At 43.4% G+C, this 21334-nt stretch overlaps 1 protein-coding gene across 3 annotated transcripts in view; it reads left to right on the top strand.

Moving 5' to 3' along the window:
- NCOA7 (nuclear receptor coactivator 7) overlaps nt 1-21334 on the top strand; it is a 1085323-nt gene that overhangs the window by 341765 nt on the left and 722224 nt on the right. For all 3 annotated transcript variants that reach the window (XM_086926986.1, XM_086926985.1, XM_086926987.1), the window contains exon 3: nt 8748-8992. In XM_086926986.1, the coding sequence (XP_086783112.1) occupies nt 8748-8992 (245 nt within the window). The remainder of the gene's footprint in view (nt 1-8747; nt 8993-21334) is intronic.

Here is a 21334-nt window from a genome sequence, read left to right on the forward strand (position 1 = left end):
GACTTGCATGACTGATGCACATATCTCATACTCAACGAGTGACACTCAATAGGGGAGAAGTGATGACAACAACCACTGGCTTGCAGAGTTGAGTTCCGATCACCCCGAAAGAAGCTGAGGAGGGAGAAGAATGCACCCAGGTGTCTCAAAGTCAACAAGAGCTTAAACCAAGGAATTGTCTGTATGCCAAACTGAGGTAAGTGCAGAGCCTGTGGTGAAGGAGTCAAGAGTAACCACAGTGAACCAATTTAGTGAAGCAGTTAATGACAGCTCTAAACTATGAGGGGGACCGAGCAATGTGACCAGCGATGACTTCAGAAGTGAAGAGTGCCCAAGAAGTCATGAGAGGCTGAGAGCGTGAGTATTTGAGATACGTTTCCCACAGACTGTCACTGAGGAGACTAAACCAAGTGAGCAAAGTGACAGTGAAGATGAACAAGCAGTAGTCAGAAGATCAAAGAGAACAAGGATGCCTAGCTGAAGGTACTCAGCTCCTGAGTGAACATATTTTGCTGAAACTAACTAGATCTGATCTTTTATGACTTGGATGCTTAAGGGACAGTGCCTGCAGAGCCACCATGAATTATGCTATTGCAGTGGAGAATGCCTGTTTCCGATATTTCCAGAACATTGGCACTACAAGTGGCTCACCTGACAGCAACACATAGAAACGTGGTTGACCATTGACCCCCCTAGCTGGGGCTCGCCAAAAACTTTTTCAAGGAATCTTGGGAAACTTTACTGGCTGCCATTTTAGCTTTGTATTGGCCTGGCCTGAATAGAAAATACCAATAGTGTAGCCATCTTAAAGACAGACTGGCAGACAAGTCATGATAAAAATGAAAGAATCTTGCCGCAGTGAAACTATGTATGTTCATATGAGGATTACATAGTGCAAAACAAGCTAGGACGTAAAAGCATTTTCTCAAGGTAGAGGCACTTATGTAAGAATCAGCACCACCACAGTATCTTTCACTGGGACAATGATTCAATTAACACTTTTACATTACTATGTATGTATTTTCGACCTATACGTTATACTTAATTATGAATGGTTGGCCAATTCAGAATCATTTCTTATGTGTGTAATTCGTGTATTTCTTAAATTAGCTGTGTCAATAAAGGGTATTCTCAAAAATGCTCACTCTCACCTCTTTCCGTTCCCTTTGGTAGGAATTAGCTATTTCCTCCCATTCCTACACCAGCTATATGTTTTGTGCACAGATGTGTGCCCTTCCAAACTTCACACTATGCACGGACCTTTCAGGTATCAGTTAGATGTGAAGAATGGGACTGAATTGCAACATGTATGCGCCCATCCTCTAATTTAGTGTGTGTGGAGGATCATATTGAATTCCCTGACGCCCACTGTCTAATCTAACAGCAACACAACATATGCATAGGGCACACCTTAGTGTATACACCATTTTAGGATGACCAAGCTTTACGGATTTAGTGGAAAAGTCCAGTTTTACCATCTATCTTGGCAAGTGTCAGTGAAGTTAGCAAGCATCCCAGTTTTCATAGATACAGGACCGAACACAAACGGAAGCAAATATTCATGTGCTCCAGTGAAGAACTAGTTAGCAGCCCAAAGGAGAAAGCAATCTCGTAAATGCATACGATACTGTGCCTAAAAATTGCATTTAATTCCAACTATTTCTCATTGTCTTTGTTTTCTTTGTTGATGAGAGCTGTCAAGTAAGCCATAGTACTATCACGATGTTTGCGGGAAATCATGGTTTTTGTTTTTCAAAATCTGGTCACCCCAAAATCAAGCTCACAGATATTGCTTGAATAGTCTCCTGTCGTTCACTTTGTGAATCAGTTGTAAACAATGAATCCATACATTGTGAAATTTTCCAGGCTGGTCAGATTATATCTGGGAAACCTTTGTGAACCCACTCTGTGTGAATAGATGTCTCTTTATTGGCTTCTCAACAGAACTAATCAAATTCTAGAGGCCATGTAGATAAATCAAACTGGCAACCACCACCCTCTTATTTAATTAGGAAAAAATGAAAGTTATGTGTCATTGTGCCCTCTGAAAATCTAGCCAGCACATAATCAGAGAACACGGATATCATGGAGCTGTGCTGTGGCTAAAACATTTATACAGAATAGAACTTGGGATTTAGAACAGATTTTTACTGCAAATCAATAATAGAACAGCATCTACGTGCTCACAGAACCCATAAGAATCCATAAGCATAACACATTAGGAGCGTGTAGCAGTGGAACTTCCCCATGAAGGACAGCAGAAAGCCGAGGGTACAGCGCCACCCTGCACTCCACACCTCTTGGTCATGAATACAATTTCCAGATGTTATAGGGTATTGTTCTATATGGCAAAAACATTATTTCGTAAAATGTGTGCGTTTTTGTCTGTGTGTTGGTAAAACTTCTTTTTGAAATCCGACAGACAACCTCACTATACCCGACTTAAAGCACCTGTACACAACTATTTAGGAGAATATACATTTATTAGGAGGGTGTAACACCCCAAACACCCCCCTGTCGCTACGCCCCTAATGCAGTGTATTGCAAACACCACCTTAAAGTGCTGAAAAGCGTTGGGGATTTTTTTTTCCTAGTGTGACCAGTTACTTTTATTTATAATAGTTTATTGTCCGTACACACGACAACTTGTTACCCGTCTAAAAGTATTGAGAGCTACAGAAATAAACGTGTATAAAGCAAGCCAAAGAAGCTCCCGGGACTAGAAGTTGTATCTTGGGGTCTTAAATGAGAAGGTGAAAAGACCGAGTTGGACTATGTCATTGGCTAATTCGTTCGTAAAATGTAAGCCGCTACAAAATACTACGGGTTATTTAATTAAGCGAAGAAAACATGGGACAAGTAATGACTGAAAGGGGCTGACCACAAATCATTCCCTGTGTATTTCTTTTTGTGTACTGATTGTATGATGACATAAACTGTGGTGTGCAACTAGAGCTGTCTGTATACAGACTTAAAGAGAACAGCTTAATGTCAGCTTCCAGGCTGCACTTCGTTTCATACCCTTATCACTACTTCAGCACTCCATATGTGAACCAAAATCTCTCTCTTACTCATCTTTGGTAACTCACAACCTTGATATGGCCCCCATTGGACAGAAATGCTATGTTTCATGATTTACAAACGCGTCCACTCCCACAGTGACTTCTGCTCGTGTCGCGGACTCACCTTTGACCTTCACAAATCCCTGAAGCTGGCCACTTGATTTGGCTTGACTTGCTTGAAAACAGTATCATTTTAAATTCCCATCCCCACTCACCTTTGTTGACATGAACTGAAATGGATGGAACCATTTAATTCCCTCCCCAAGCCACATGTTTACCAGAGATCTCTCACAGTGCAAATCATATTTATTTTGAGGGCGGGGAGGGAGGAGGGGGTCAGACAATACCACTGGTTGACATGCCAGTTCCTTTTTCATGAAACATATTCAAATACATAATGGAAATCTTGCAGCTGAACAGTCGGTCCTGCTCTGCCCTCAACAGACAAAACACAACATGCTGCTTCTTTCTCGAATTCCTTTTATGAAATAACCCCAATATCACCTCCGCCGTCATAAAGGGAATACAAGCATACTTTTATAATATTTCTTATTTCAAATGCTTCAATTGTAGTTATTTTGCTTGGTTGAAAGTGTAAACCACCCCATAACTTTTTCCTCAATTGATTTCTCCCATTATAGACTCAGATTTAGGCTGCACCGAGTCTCTTCCTTTACATTTATTAGGATGTCGCGTCGAAATGTAACTAACTGTTCGACATAACTCACATTTGGCCATATACGTTAAAATAACGGAAGTTAACCAATTAGAGAATTCGACTGCCTCAATACCCTCTTCTTGCGACATGCATTCCTCCATCTTGCTCAGATTTGAGATCTGTCCTGTGTGAAAAGGGCACATTAATTAAATTATACATGACCGCCATGGTTTGTGATATTAGCATAATCCAGTGTTTGAAACCTTTCTATTTTCCTGATTGACTCTTGAACTGCCCATAAAACCGTTCCTTTTGAACTGTCTGCAGCCTCCTCGCCCGTACCACCCGTAGGCGACACAGGGTTCCAGTTTCAGGGAGTAATATTTCCTGAATCCTGATAAGGCCACAATTTAATGGTAACTTCTTTTTGGCACAAAACCTTTTAAATTTCTGTGTCTCCTTTAAATGACAGGGCCTCTATAGGGAAGTATCAGGCCTGTAGGATATTACTTTACGTTGCAGCGCAATCACATTCAGTTTGTCGGATTCTGCATGAATAATTTATACTTTCTTGTTATCCATAAGTTTCATGGTACTTCAGTGCACAGTTGGTGCAGAGACTGAAAAGGACATTGGTTGAGAAAGGTGGGGGTCGCATAGCAGTTTATGTGCACCAAACACTGATGCATTGAGACCCCCACCAGAATACATTGATCCATATGTTCTTTACATGATTGTGCGGTAGGTTGACCAGCCCTGCACATAAAAAAGATCTGTGCACCAAGCCTAAGTGCATCAGTGCTCGCAGGCTCTCTTAACTCGTAGAACTCTACTAAAATGCCTTTGGGTAAAGCTGCAGTGCCTGAGAAAACCTCGACCACAGTGAGAATTACCCCAAATGAAACTGCATCAGCAGGTTGTGATGAATATTAGGGCCAAATGTCCCTCTGCAGGCCCACCCAGAGGTTTTAAGCCACCCACTTGCTAGTTGATATTCTAGTGCATGAGCAACATTTCTCATTGTGCACTGTTCTTAAGTAGATTTCTAATCTAATGAATATGCCAGCAGTGCCTGTACTAGGCCTTCTGAGGACCCGGGCGAAAGAGAAGATGTGAGGCCCCTCCAAGTAACTTCACAGAAAGTGACTTCGCAGGACTTTTGATCTTAGTTATTTGGCATCAGTGAAGCAAACTAATGTGGATATCAGTAACATCATCATCATGTATTATTCCCTGGCTACAGCTATCGATTTCATCTGGTGCTATGATTTCGCTGCTGCAATAACCTGCTGATGAGCCCTATGACCTGCTGAGCTAGTATGCTGCTGGGACATAATTATTTCTGCTGATGAGCCCTATGCCCTGCTGATCTAGTATGCTGTTGAGACGTAAATATTTCTGCTGATGAGTGCCGCGCTGGTTTACTCTGCCGATGAGTCTGGTGCTGGTATAATTTGCTGCCAATGAGCCTTTTACACCAGAATCTACCAATGACGAAACAGAATCATCATCTGCTGATGAGCCCACCAAGATCTCAAATGATATGCTGCTAATAATGAGCCCAGGGGCTTCTATAATACGCTGTCAACGAGCCCGATGCTGCTTTAGGGTGGCTGGTGAATCCTTAATGCCCATGCTGTAAGGCTGATGAGGCCTGTAAATTGCTGGCGATGAACCTACAGTGCTTCCATAAACACCTGCTGGCGAGCTCAGTCAATTGCTGCTGTACGTTGCTAATGAGTCCACCCAGTACTACTGTAATGTGCTGATGGTGAGGCTAGATCTGTAATTCTGTTCTGGAGATGCACCAGGTCTAATTTTTGTACACTGAGATGAGCCCGCCCCGAGTCTGCTATAATATGCTGCCAATGAGTCTGCTGCTGGCATGGCACGCTGCTGATGAGCCGGCCCAGTTAGAACACCAGTTGGTGAGCCTGGTAAGGTGTTATTATTTTCAGCTGAATGTAAACCGGGTGTCAGTGTAAACTGACTCCGCTGTACTCTCCTGTACCTGAGCCCTCTGTTTTTCTAAGATGCTCTTAATAAAGTCTGGTGGTCATTTGATCGGATGCCGGTTTGCCCGGCACTGGTATAATCTGCATCCTGTGATCCCAGTACTGTAGTAAACTGCTTACGGCGAGTCAGGGGCACTTTTTCTTGATCCCATGTCAGCCGGGCGGGCGCTGTTTTAGTCTGCACCTTCGGGGGCTCCTTTTTCGATGGTGGGTGTTCTCTTGCGCCGTATTGCTTCCTGATCCCTGCGCAGTAAGTATATTGTTGTGTCTACTACAGCTCCGGGGTAATAGGGGTGGGGGGAAGGGGAGTGGGGTCACAGGGATGCAACAAAATCTGCTCCCGTCTCTTCCTGGCAGGTGATGCTCTGAGCTAGAATCGCTGCATCACGTTTTGTTGTGAACCCTGGATCCCTGGCCCGTGCAGTGACGTCATGTACTTGCCCTGGCGCTGAACTTACTGGAATCGGGGCTGGCGGCGGGACCCCCTGAGAAACACACACACTCTAGATATTATTGGACAGACGGAAGAATGCACTGTGCTCACTGCGCAGCGCTTTTCCCCAGGCCATCATCATTTATTATTCCCGCAACTGCGGGGCCGGTGGCGGGGCCCCCCTGAGGGCGAGGCCCTGGGCAGCTGCCCATACCGCCCATGGCTAGGACCGACCCTGTATGCCAGACCTGAGGCCCTTCTGCATGACAGCATCTTTGTATTTTGCACCCTTTCTCCTCTCTTTTTGCTTCAAGTTCATATATAAATGCAATGATTGAAACAATGTAAGGGCATATCTCAGGCTGTGGTTCTAAAACACAGCACCTATGCTTCCCCCACAGGCAACCTAACTCAAACATCTTCCGACCATGGGTTCATTCTGCTGAGCGGTGTGCTTCTTCTCTGCAAAGCTCTTCAGCTCCTCTCCATGGGTAGAAAGCACTATATAAATTCAATACATGAACAATACAATTGTGTCACTTGTAATTGTGGTTTACATTGATTGAACCAAAGGAAATATTCTACCGGTGGATTATAATAGAAAAACCAAGGAATGAGCTGTGTGCATTCTTGCATTGTAGAGTAATCGTGATACTCCTAAAGGATGCTTTCCATAGGTGTTCTCCTTATTTTACCTTTCGCCTCTCCTTTTTAGGTCTTGCCTATAGACAGCTTTATCAGTATGTTGGGAAACAAATCTATTGAATTCAACACAGATTTAGACTCAGCTTTGTGCTTGCCATTTCTCAAAATTCAGTAACTTTATTATATATCTCAGTTCCCTCCTCATAATCCCATGGCTTTCCTCTCACATCATGTTTGTGTGCTTCTCATGGAGCATTAAGTTCCCACAGTGTTGATTGGGTGACTTGCATCCTTCCACTGCTGAGGTCAGGATCTTGCATTACAGTGCATGAAAGACCTTTTTATCTTCCTCAGTACGCCTCTCCCTGATCCCTCTCTTCTTTTTGCAACAGCCTCTTTATTAATAGTTATCGTCAGCGCTTGCTTGACTCCCCCTGTCCCTAGTTCCTCTAAGCTCTCACAACCACCAACAACTGTGTCAGCAAGCAACCATCTTTAATGGATTTAAAACAATGAGAAGATGGCTGCCTTTCGTTTACATGTGCACGCATACTCTCTCGCCATCGTGGAATGGTTTATCAAATGCTTTAAGAAAAATCTTTCCAAAATGGCCATAGCAAGAGTGCATTGGTCCATGGTGGCTTTCCTTGAATGATTTTTCAAAAGAAAAATCATTCCGAGCTTGTCACTGTCTCTGCACCTGCATACATGGTGGCCCTCTGTGAATGTTTTTTCTTTTGTTTCCAGAAAAATAATTAAAAAATGGTCATCCGGCAGGCATTGGAATTGTTTTCCAAGATGGGCACCACACATGTGTGTGCGAATGACCTTCTTGGGAGGATTTTTCTTATGACAACAGAAAAAACTTCCAAGATGATTGCCTCACATGCGTGTGCAATGGAGGTGGCTGTCTTACAATTATTTTTCTTAAAACAAAAGAAAATCACCGCGCGACGGCGCAGTAGCATCTTTCACACAACAACAGTCATCTGTGTAAAAAAAAATTCTTGGCATCGTACGCTATGTGTCATGTGCGGGAACTATTGGCTTTACCAATGCTTGTTAGACTTGTGATACTACACTAAGACCTTTCCCTGCTGTCCTGCCTTCGTCATTTTTGGTTGTAACTCTCTGTGCGTTATTAAGTGTGCAGTTCATTTAATCACTATCACGATACCTATCACATACAAAGAAGGAACACTGGGTTCGGACATAAAGGGTGGAAGATAGACACATAAAAGTCACATTGTAAGTTAAGTCCACTGACAAGGCTCACGCCCATTCACTGTTCACTGTTCTCCATAGGTACATACATTAAGTTAAACTTAGTTCAAAATAATACTTATATTTTCAGTGTTTGGTAACAGTGATAAAAGCTCGTTATTAAATGCTGCATCTGGTTTAGTATTACTGTTATCACACACAACAAACACAAATCGCATTAAACATAAAAGTTTCACTTGTAAATTGACGGACCTACTGGCTTTTTTCTATCATTCTTGAAATTGCAATTGTCTATGTGAAAATGTTAACTGCAAAAGAATGTTCAAGTAATTAATTGTTGCATGTTCTTTACATATTCCTTTCTTTCTGGGTATTGAGTTTGTAATTAACTGTGACATACAAACACAAATACCACTTCCGTAGAGGAAGCATTCAAACAGCCTCACAATAAGGGTGTTTCAAATATTCTCATTGGGTGGTGTCCGCTCGGTGCTCAAAGTTGTGTTTTGATGATTGCGTACTCCTGAAAACTCAGGAAAAAGTTTGGAATACAAGTCCAAGCCAACACACAGAAATACCGTTCTCAGTTGCCACCTGTGTTCTGGACATGTTTTTCGTAAATTTCACTAATTGACATACTGATCTTCATGCATGCTACAGAGTTAAGCCTAGATTTCTTTTACAAAAACATTTTTTTAAATATATTTTAGGTTGAAAAAGAAAAAACAAACAAAACCAAATGGCGAGGCAGCACTAACTAGCACCCGAGGAACGTCTGCAAGCAAAACATTGATGGTGAAAGAAGGCCCCTCAATTGAAACTCTAAAACAAATCGCTTCAGAGCAGAACCCGAAAGCAGTAGTTGAAAAGGGAAATGGGGAAGAGGAGAAGAAAAAGAAAAAGTGTCAAGCAAAACAGATCAGGCGGACGGAGTTAAAGAGATATTACAGTACTGGTGAGTCGTACAAACATCTATATTCCACTTTGTTTTTTCTTACTTTCAGTAGTATATGTGCGTAAAGAAAACCTTTGCTGCCACTCCTCACCCCCTGCGATCATAGGTCAAAGAGGGCAAATTAGTATAGCAAGGTAAGATTGATAGAGCGCGCAGTTCACCCGGGTCACTAGTTTACCAATTTCCACGCACTGGGCCCTGGCGTGTTTGTAACGACAGAGTTTTGCATGAGCCGGGTGAAACCTTTATCACGCTACTATGAGTAATTCGGGGGGTGACTCTTACACCACTTACTATTTCATGTACCTGACTTACCACAGGCACATTACTCCTGATGGATCAGGAGCTAGCAGTGGACAGGTAACAAGATTCCTAAAAGAGTAGAATACCTTTCACATTTAATACATTAATTTCATTTTCGTTGCAAAATGACCACAGACACCTGATGGGTTTTTAAAGTTTATAAAAAGAATTTCAGAATGAATAAGCCAGAATAATGAGGCAAATACAAATCAGTACATCAATTATCAACATTAAAGCCACAATGTAACTATGGATTAGGGCAAGTACCATTAGAGTAGTTTGGAACACTACAGGGTATGAGCATATAGAATCCACGCTATTCAGCATGAGTTTAAACTAAGGAAAGGGACATGAGGAGGACCTAATATGTGCACTAATATTCTTAAACCTAATTCCTAAACCTTTATGCTATTCTTACTAAGTTCACGGCAACCATACTAAAGGGAAGGGCAATTGGAACACACAAAAAATTGATTTGACAGTTTAATAATATCCTACAGATAGGGAGAGAAATGGGACATCACTAAATAAACAATTGCATATAATTTACTTTAAAGGTGATAGGGCAATATCACAGGCAAGAGTGCTTTATTAAGAAGTGAAGAAAGAGTGATAGAAAAGACGTACACCCACAGTTAATAATTACCTAGGCAAGAATGAGGACTAACCCTGTCCACGGGTCAGTTTGGAAGGACGGGGACAAGGACCCTCAAGGATTTGAATACCAGAAAGCGAGCAGGTACAGCTCGTGGACAGTCAGGACAGGATACCCCTCAGGTTTGGGTCAGGACTGGGCTCACCAAGGTACGACCAACACCTACAGCTTCGGATGCAACGCCTGCGTTACCCCCTCTCTGCAAGTAATCCGCCAGTAAACCCGATTGGGTTTTCGAATCTCCCAGCGAAGTGCTCCGCCAGCACTTAAGACTATTTCCACCCCTTGGAGTTTCGTGGAAAATACGGACAGAGTACTCCGCAGTGCTCTGTATCAATCACCTATAGAGTTCGTAGGGTCAGTGACAGGTCTGCTACTCGGACAAGTCGGACAATTTCTCTAAGCTAAACTAGCCTAGTTATACTGTTTTGGGACCCCAGGACCAACCACAAATGTTGCAAGTGACAAGGTCCCAACTTATGATTGGTCAAGACAGGTGGTTATGTCATGGTTACCACCTATAATTCTGCGTTCCCACAATGAATATTAAATTTTTCATACCCGCCCCCTGTGTACAGGTTCCCAGGCATAGGAATATGGAAAAACAATGAGTGAATACGGAAGATAGAAACATTGTTGCACATTATAGGTTCATGGCAGCATCTTCTTCCATGACTGAGGTGGGTTCCCAGGCGCATCTTGCTTCAGAGGCCAGCTGGCTTGTTTCAGCTTCTGCGCAGTTGGGTTTTTCCCACGTCACATGACAGGGTTCAGATGAGCTTCAATATGGAGCGGCTCCCCTTCCCCAGGCCCATAGATACGTGGTACATGAAAAGTAAGCGAGAACAAATTAGAATCATACATAAAAATTGATTACACTGTACACCATAAAAAGCTTCACTGCACCCCTTACTTTATAATATCTATAGCATTAAGGTTTAGTGCGAAAAAGACTGATAGGCATAAGCAGCGGAGGCAAGCAGGGAGCATGGTTAGAAACAAGCGGCCATGTTTGCAACAATGCGCATGAGCAACAATATCCCTCCAAAATGCGAGTGCGTCACATCATGTGGGTATGACCGACGCATGCGCAGACTGGATTTCTGCGAAGCGGCCATTTCCGTAATGCAAGCATGGTTAGGATGAAAAGACACACAGGCAAGCATCTTGGGGACACCCGCGTGTTGGGGAAAATGCTAAATAAAGGACGGACAGGTTGAATTAATATTATTACAAGTTAGGCGAGGTTCTTGATTAAGAGCAAGTCGCTTTACGTGCGAATCCTTGCTCCATCAATCCCCTCTTTGATGATATTTACTATCATCACTATAAAGGAACCAGATGCCAACTTCATTCTTCCATATCATCCATCTCAATTTCAACAGACTTATTGTTGAGTTTTCTTTCGGCTTCTCTATGAGAGTGGTGATTCTTAGCTTTCTTATAGATCTTGTTTCTTAATTCTTCTAATTCTAGCTCATCAATATTTCTCTTCACTCCTCTCTTATTCACTGTGTACTTCTTTTTGCATTTTTGACATTTACAGCAAATGAAGATGATCAATGCAACCACACCTATTCCAGCTATTGGCATCAGTATTTTCCACAGAAGACTTTTACCTAAGTTAGAAAACCAACTACCTACAGAGGAGAGACCATCAGTCAGTCTCTTCCAGGCACTGTCAACCTCTAATGGTTTGAGTTCTTTTTCCAAATTAGTTATGTTCCTTACATATTTCTTAAGTTCGATACTTTTGTCAGGTATGTAGGTGCAACAATGTTGCGCCTTCAGCATCCTGCAGACTCCGCCCTCTTTTGCCAATAAGGTGTCAAGAGCAAGGCGATTCTGTAAAACCATTGATCTGATCGCAACCATTTCAGTATTGACCAGCAGAAATCCGGCAGCAGTGTTAGTTGATAACCGATCCACTACTGTAGACAATTTGCAGATTCTGTGAGTATTCAGAACTACCCCCATTCCAGGTATCAGTGCACTAAAAATACCACCTACAATTTCTCCTACACTTTCACGTTTACTACGCGCTAAGCCATTAGTTTCTTCATTGCTTCCAGCAGCGTTGTTCACATGGTATATTTTCGGGAAAACAATGCCAAAGTAGCAGCTCCCATACCAGTGATCCGGCAATTTGAAATAAGCCTTGTTTCCACATATATAATAAATTCCGGGAAACACAGGTTCTGACCCATTTTTGAAACCCCAACCTCCAATTACCTTGTAAATATGTTCACACTCGCTGGAACCGATGAATACATTGTTATAATAACTAGTCTTTTCTCTATGAAGACAGAGTTTCCCTTTCCGTTCAAAATCCAGCAACAATGCAGGAGTAGCTTCGCCTTGTGAGGTGTTGTCCATATGTTCTGCCCACCTAGGGATTCTATCCTTTTCGTCATTTGCCTTTTTCTGAAACTTTTCCCTCCTTCTGTCTGCCATTTTTATAAACATCTTTTCCTGCTCTTGCAAGGAACAGGTCAGATTAGCTTGTCTTGCTTCATTTAAGTCTATTTCACCTATAGTCAGGAAATATTCTCCCATGTAGCGGGTCACCTCACTTCTAATATGTACAAGGTTCAGGTTTCCTCGAATAGGGAGTTCTGAAAAGATTACGTCAGTGTTTGAGTAGTAGTACTGTAGAGTGCTTCTATAAAATAAGCTAGCTAATATACTACAGGAAATTCCATAGGTTAGGGGTAAATGGTGATATGTCACACCTTCAGCTACAGAAGTGGGTAGCTTCATGCAGACATAACAGTCTTCTATTTCCATAGCCTCTACATAATGCACTAAAAGGTTAGCGAAAACATTTAAATGTGTCCTGTTTCTCATTTTGTGAAAATGTAGTCCACCCTCATCTGATGCTTCTAATTTAGGTCGTGTGTGTCTCAGGCTAACTGTATTGTCACGTTTCTCCAAACTTCGTGGTGTTTCTTCAGTCTGTACAACTTCGGTGTCTAACGTCTCTGGTTCAGTAGGGTACAAGTTAGGGTCTTTACTAACCATAAAAGGTATAAAGACTGTTAATCCTATCCATATTACTATTAACATGGCTACACTACATAAGCATATTTTACAGCAAGTTTTGCAACAACTAAATTTGGATCTCCCATTTACACTCAAATCAGACATTTTAGCTTACAGGTGGCTTTTCAACCCCTCTTTGTTTCTTTTCACCAGAGGCTCACTCGGGTTTATTTCAAGGAGGGTCTTCGTCAGAACTCCGATCAGCAATGGACTCTTCGTCACTTTTGCCACTGTTGTTGGGCTCGTCAATTTCTTCCAACACCAAGTAAGTCCATTCAGGGCTCCGATACAACCTGTTCTGTTTCTTTACTCTGTCGCCTTTTCTGAGAGACTTGCCTCGGGCTTCTTTCCTTTCACTTTCAGCCCTTTTTCGGTCTTTTAGTTTTTCTTCAACTGTCTTTATTCTTAGTCTCAGTCTTTTGATGTATCGGGGTTCACCCTTCTTCTCGAGTTTTTTTTTAGTGGTCGAGGAAACTTGGCCTTCCTCGTGCACTCTTTTGTTTTCGCTTTGTTGTGGCACTTTGGCTTTGGCAGTGTCTATTTCCCTTCCTGTCTGACTAGTTCCAGGTCTTTCATCTATTTCTTCTGCCTGGTTTCTAAGCTGGCCTTGTTCAGGTTGGAGGTGTATTTGCTCTTTACTTTCAGGTGATCTGGATTCTGCTTCCTGAACACGTTCTTCTGTATCTATCTGTTCCTGTTCATGCACTTCGTTCCCTTGATTTTCTTCCGCATGAACTTCAACTTTAATCACTATCTGACCCTTTCCATTCTCCGGAGTTTCAGGAGGAGTGTCGATGACGTGATCTGTCCCTACTTGTCCTATTTCCTGATCAGGTTTGATGTGAGTTTCGATGACCTGACCTTCGTTCTCTAGTTCTGTCTCGCCCTCACTATCCCACTCACTATCTAGGTAGGAATATTTTCTCGTTCTTATTGGATCAAGAACCTGGTCGTCGGCAGGGAACCATTCGACGTCTTGACTTGTGCTCGGTAGTTCGATGTCAGCGAGATCTGGACCCTCGTCTGGAGTCTCCTCAGCTGTGCTACCTTCAGCTCCAGTCGCGTCTTCTCCGGTTACCCGCTTCGTGTGGCTGGCATGGATCCACTTCGGTACTCCAGCACACTTTACAGCAGTGGTGGTGACAAGGATCACTTGTCTTGGCTTTCCCCACTTTGGTCCAAGGCAACTCTTCCGGGTGTGTTTCTTTAACACCACCCAATCACCTGGTTGCAGTTTATGTCTTGGAGTCGCAGGCCATTCGACAGCAGTCTCTCCAATCTGGTGAGAGATAGAACACACTTGGTCACCCAGCTGCTTGCAGTATTCTAGCACCAAATCATCAGAAATGCTTAGCAGTTTGTGTCCAGGTACCCATGCCTGTCGCATCACTCTTCCCATTAGTACTTCGTGGGGGCTCAGGCCTGTTTTTCGGTTCGGGATACTCCTTAAACTCATCAGCACAAGGGGCAAAGCTTCTATCCAGTTCATTTTGGTGGAATCACACATTTTCGCCAGTCGGGACTTGATAGTGCCATTTATTTGTTCAACTATCCCAGAAGCCTCTGGACGATATGCACAGTGCAGCCTTTGCTCCATTTTAAATGCTGTACAGAGTTCCTTTAGTACATCGTTTGAGAAATGCCCACCTTGGTCTGATTCGATCGTCTCAGGGATTCCGAATCTAGGTATCAACTCCCTGAGTAACAATTTAGCTACAGTTATGGCATCGTTTTTCTTTGCTGGGTAAGCCTCCACCCACCTGGAAAACAGACAGACTATGACCAGGACATATCTATATCCCTTGCACTTGGGCAATGTTATAAAGTCAGCCTGCATCCTGACAAAAGGACCTTCTGCCTTTCCAATCGTACTTTGTTCCACTTCTGTCCTCTTTCCTGCATTGAACTGTTGACACACTAAACACCTCTGACAAAGCTTCTCTGCAGTGTTTCTGAATTTTGAATTATAGAATACCTTATCAAACATACGACACATGGCATCCCTCCCAATATGTGTGTGTTCATGTATCATTCTGGCCATTGGATCAATCAGGTTGTCTGGTAGTACAGGCACACCAGTTTTGCTGACCACAACACCATCATTCCTGATTCTGCATTCGTTCGTCCTCCATCTGACTTTTTCCTCCCTGTCTGTGGCCTGTTGTAGTTCTTTCAATTCATCCCATGTAGATATACTCTCAAACAACATAAGTTGGCAGCTGTTTCCACCTCCCCATAATCCAATTTGGAGGGACATTTTATGTCGGGCACAAAACTGGGCGATTTGGTCAGCGTATCGATTGCCGGCTCACACATCATCGTTTCCTGATCTGTGAGCCGCACACTTGACCACAGCCAATTCCTTGGGCAATTGAATTGCTTCCAGTAAGTTGTGCACCACCTTTCCATTTCTGATAGGGGTACCTGAGGAAGTCATGAATTCTCTTTGTAACCAGAGTTGGCCGAAGTCATGAACAACCCCATAACAGTACTGGCTGTCAGTATAAACAGTTACTCTTTTGTTTTTCCCCCGCTTACAAGCTCTTGTCAATGCGATTAGTTCTGCTACTTGTGCAGATTTTACTTCGCATAGGTAAGACGCTTCCAGGGTTGTCGCCAATGTGACTACGGCATAGGCAGCACTCAGACCTCCATCCTCATGTCTTAAACATGAGCCATCCACAAACATCATAATATCCTCATCAAGCAAGACTATTTCTCTGATATCAGGACGTCGCTTGGTGCTAAACTCTGTTAAATCTATGCAGTTGTGCTCCATTTCATCCTCGGCTTCTATATCCAGAGGAACAGGCAACAGGGTTGCAGGGTTCAAGATATTGCACCGGGAAATAATTACATTCTCCGCACCAACTAGAATTCTCTCATATTTAGTCAGCCGACTAGGGGTGAGATACTGAGTTTTGGTTCGGGTCAGTAAGATCACAACAGAATGAGGAACATATACAGTGACAGGATGTCCCATAACAATGTTCTCACTCTGTTCTAGGCTTACACAAGTAGCAGCTACTGCTTTCAGGCATCCTGGCAATCCAGCAGCCACTGGATCTAAAGTGGCCGAAAAATAGGCCACGGGACGCCTGATCAGCCCATGCTCCTGGGTTAAGACTGAGAGCGCACAATTGTCTCTGGTGTCACAGAACAATTCGAAGTTTTTGGAATAGTCAGGCATTCCTAATGCGGGAGCTGAGCACAGACAATTTCGCAATCTTACCCAGGCGTTCATGCTTTCATCATCCCACCTCACTGGGTCTTCCACTCCTTTCTTGGTCATCTTTATCAAAGGTTTGGCTAGAGCTGCGAATCCCACAATCCATTGTCTGCAGTATCCTACAACTCCTAGGAACATTCTCACTTCTTTCTGGGTTCTGGGTAGGTCCATATTTTGAATTATCTTGATCCTTTCTGTAGTGACTTTTCGAATCCCTTTCTCTATCTGGTGCCCCAGATATTTCACTGAGTTCCTACAGAACTGTAATTTGTCAGGTGATACCTTATGTCCTCCCTTTCCTAGGTGATTTAGCAAGGCAATGGTATCAGTGACACAGTCAGTTTGACTTTTAGACGCCACCAGAAGGTCGTCTATGTACTGTACCAGAACAGACTTTCTTGGTAGTACCAAAGATTCAAGGCATCTTTTTAGGATCTGGTTGAAAATCGATGGACTTTCGGTGTACCCTTGGGGGACACGATTCCAGACATAGATATGGCTGTCAAATTCAAAACTAAAAAGGAACTTGCTTTCTGGATGCAATGGGATGGAAAAGAATGCATGGCACAGGTCAATGACAGTGAACCATTCCGCATTCCAAGGAATCTGGTACAGTATCACTGCGGGGTTGGGTACAATGGGACAGCAAGGTACAACGATTTGGTTTACCTTGCGCAGATCCTGCACTACCCGGTACTTTCCGCTAGGCTTTTTAATTCCAATTATGGGTGAATTACAGGGGCTGCTCATTACTTCCTGTATTATGTTTGCTTCGAGCAACCGGTTTACTTCAGTAGCGACTCCAGCCTTTACTTCTGCACTCATTTTGTACTGCCTGGTTTTTGGATAAACAGCATTTGTTTTTATGGCTATTTTAACTGGGTCTACATTTGCCATCAAACCTACGTCCCTTCCAGTAAAATCCCATACTTCAGGTACCACTCTTTGCTGTAGTTCCTCGGGTAAGTCTTGAATGGACAGGGGCCTAACTTCTGTATCTGGTCTTAATAGCATCAATTTGTACAGGCCATCTTCCTCAGGAGTCTGAATTTCGACGCCGTTTGGTGTGCAAAAGATGGTGCAGTTCATTTTGCACAACAAATCACGTCCTAACAGGTTCACAGGACTGGAGTCACAGACCACAAATCTGTGCATTTCCTTGAAATTCCCTATGGAAATCTCCATTGGTTCAGTTACCGGAGTGCTGATTATCTGATTTGAAACACCCACTACTTGGATGGCTTCTCCCGAGAGGGGTAGGTTAGGAACATCTACTGTTCTCACAGTAGAACGGGTAGCACCAGTGTCCAACAGAAAGGTGACATCTTTTCCTTCAACCTTTCCTTCAATGTATGGACCTGTCTGGTCTACCGGTAAGGAGGCGCCAAGTACGCACTCCTTGTCCTCCCCTCTCAGGCCCCGTCAATCTTGATCATCACAGAGGGAGGAATCATTTAACAAAAACTGCGGAATTGCTGCATTTCTCTCATTCTCTCCTTCCCATACCTCGGCCCTTTCATTCTGCTGACCCTGATTCTTATAATTCTGTCTGGGAGCGCGAGGCAATTGAGGCAGCTTTACCTGTTGTTGGTTCTTTCGGGTCCCCTCTTTCTGCACCTGTGGATTTAAACCATTTATGGGGGCGTTACCAGCCAGCAGATGCGGACACTCGTCTCTCCAATGCCCTATCTGACCGCACCCGTGGCAGGGGAACTTTTTCATAGCCTCCTCCCGACTCATTTTTACCCGGGGCTTACCTCCTCCCCCAGCAGCGGGATTTTGTGCATTATTATTATTATTCATTTTACTTAACTGTTTTTCTTGCTGTTCAGCCAATTTCACTTGTGCCCACATAACCTTTTTCCTTGAGGGCTTTCTTCTTGTTTTCTATCTCATCCTCGCAGTACTTGGCATACTTGAGGACATCATCTATGGGCTTGCCTTGCCAACTGATTTTATTATCTCGAATCCACTGGGATATTTCCGGCCTTAATCCTAACATGAATCTGTAACTGAAATGGGTCATGTCTTTCATGTCCACATTATCAATTCCACTGTAAGTTTTGAACACCTGTAGTAACCTTTCATAAAAGGAGTGAACAGTTTCATCGCGCTCTTGGGTAGTTCTATCTATCCGGGTCCAATCAGTTTCCTTTGCGGGCACCTTTTTCTTCAGGTATTGTATGCCTTGATCATACTTCCTCATTACTTCAGGTGAGGGAGCTCCTGTTTTGTCGTCTCTTGCATATTCCTCACTAGGCCAATCAATTTCAATTTTGCAGTCGGTCCACAAATCTACAGGTACCACAATGTCGAAAAACCCATCCAGGTCTTTCAGAAGGCATTTCTGAACCTTTATGAAGCGTTCGACCTGTCGGTACCAGTCGACTGGTTTTTCCCGCAATTTTGGAAAGTCATTAGTAAATGACACGATATCTTGTCGGGACCACGGGACATGGACATATTTCCCCCCTGGTACCTCTCTCATGGGACACACTTTTTCTGCGGGTCCTACCTCTTTCAGTAAGTATTCTGAATCCTTAGGATTTGCCCTACCCTCTTCTTTCTTTTTTGCCCACCGGGTTTTCCATTTTTCTACATTTCCCCAACTCTGTAGGAGTTTCAGTAATTCCTTTATCTGGATCTGTTTTCCTACCATATTCATGTTCTCTAGGTCTTTGTCGGAAAAGTCTGCTCTGTAAGGTTTCTTAAGGACTTTGGATCGACTAACATCAATTCCCATGTCAGCGGCTGTGTCCATCAATCTCTCATGTAGCAATCTAGTGCTCCGGGTAAGGTTCTTGCTGATAAACAGTAACTCGTCTTCATTAAAGGAGTTTAACCGGTCTAATCCTACATTACCAGCCACTATTTCTATCCTCAGTCTATAGATTTCTAAGGGTTTCGGTTGGGGTGTGGTCTCTTTCTCTAACTCTTTGGTCCATCTATCCAATTCTTCTGGGGATACTACTGTGGCACTCCTGACCCCAGAGGTGCTTTCAATCAGAACCTCTTTTGCCCTACTCTGACTTCTTGCCCTTGGCACACTCGTTCTATGTTCCCTTATGGGCAGATCCATTAAGACCACTGACTCACATTCACTTTCTTGATCATCATCTATGAGCGGCTCTTTTCTCGGGGGTGGAATACTTGGGGTTGGTATAATTGGGGTTATAACAGGAGTTCGTGGACTGGCCAGTCTATCCCCGTAAAGAGGAATAGCTGGACCGATAGTTACTGGGATAGTCAGTGAATCTGGATGGGGATGTATCTGGGCTATGGTCCGAATTAAATCATCTCGTTGTCTAGTCAGGGCTTCTTTCTCCCGTTCGCGCAAAGCCCTTTCTGCGGAATTGTCATGCAACACTTGGGGTACCAAGGTAGGGTAAATATTTGGGGCTGTTGGAGTAACCAACCGAGGTGCGTCGTCTCCAAACGGACAGTAATTCGGGACCGTAGAACTAGGTCTGCAAAACCCATCCCCATCACTGGTTTTACTATCCGTACCCGTTCCATCTGTTTCACTATCCCTCCGACATCTAGGGTATTTAGAAAACGGGTTTGGTGAACTCAAAGGCTCTGACTCTGCTACATAAGGAGGTGGGTTTTTCGTCAACAAATCTTCTAGGTGCTCATCTTCTGAGTCCCCCACGGTCATTAAGTGGCGGGTTTTCTCCGTACATTTTCCTTTCCCTTTTTGTTCGAGTACCCCCATCATTGGAAATAACCCCTCAACCATCATATTCTGTCTCCACTGTTTCATTTTCTGCTCTTTGGTTTCTTTCTGTAATTTTGGATACCATCTACTCAAACCCTTATCCATTCTGGGCCTGTCTCTTTCCAGAGCTTCAATCTCCCATTCTTCTAGTGCTTCGTATTGTGTTAATCTGGGTCGGGGATGTAATTCATTCATACGGGTTCTCAAGTTAAACAGGATTCTGCCATTAAAGGACCCATAAATAGGAAATGCCAAGACTCCGTCATCTGCAGTATACTTTACCCAATTTTCTAACCACACACAAGTATGATACCCTTTATCAAACATCATGAAGGAGGCAGGAGTATCTGGCGGAGGAATGATCACACCCTCCCTAGTTCTAATGGGCTGGTCTTTCTTGAAATAGTTCTTAATCTTGTCGGCAAAGGACAATTTTCTCTGAACTCCGTACATTATGCGCGGTCTACCTCGTAGAATCTGTTCCTTATAGAAGCCTAAGTTCTGTGGATTAGGTATGAACTCAGGATACCACATACACCTTTCCAAACTCTTCTCAAGCTCCTGTTGATTAATTTTGTTTACCTTTGTGCTTCCAATGCTAACGCGACTTCTATCTCGCAGCAACCAATCAACGCAAAGACTACAATAAAATTTGACCAATGGGTGCGCGGCCTTTCGCCAGACAAGGTCTCACGCTCCGACACTCACCCCTCCTTTACAATTTCAGCTTCGCTACACACCCGCTGTTCTAACCAATACCAGCGCGGCACGGAGTGACGTCAGCGCAGTCCTGCGACTGACTCCCTCCTTCACAAGGTAACGGAAATTTTTAATTTTTCCTAAAGTGCAAACGCTTATTTTAGTTAACAATATACAACATTCGCCGCTGTGTCTGAGTGCTCTAAAGAGATAGAAAGTTTTCTTTTCACTGCAAGTAAACCACTTCTGTCTACTTTTCATTCACTTCGGGTAGACTTCTCTGCCTAACCTCACAAACGAGCAATATAGAACCTGCTACTCCCCTGACTCATCCACTTCTTTCCGGGATATATACTAAGTCAAGATTTCACCAGCGGACTACCTTGCTTATCACTCAAGCTTTGGAGACCCTATTACTCCTTCCGAAGGTGACCCTTACTAGGTGATATCACAATGGAAGTTTTATTCAAGGACTCGTTAGCTATCAATCATTCAGATACAACAAAAAGATCCTAATTAGCGCTTCTGGTCTTCTCCTGACCCTGCACTAATAACTCGCGACAAGCGACCTCATCAGCTAACCGGATTCTGCTCACCGTTCGCTATAGACTTCCCCGGGGATTCGGACTACATAGAACACTTTACAAACAATTCTGTTAATATTACATATAACACTTATAGCAGCAATGCAAAATT

This window comes from Lissotriton vulgaris, chromosome 6 (assembly GCF_964263255.1).
Source record: "Lissotriton vulgaris chromosome 6, aLisVul1.2, whole genome shotgun sequence".
NCBI lineage: Eukaryota > Metazoa > Chordata > Amphibia > Caudata > Salamandridae > Lissotriton > Lissotriton vulgaris.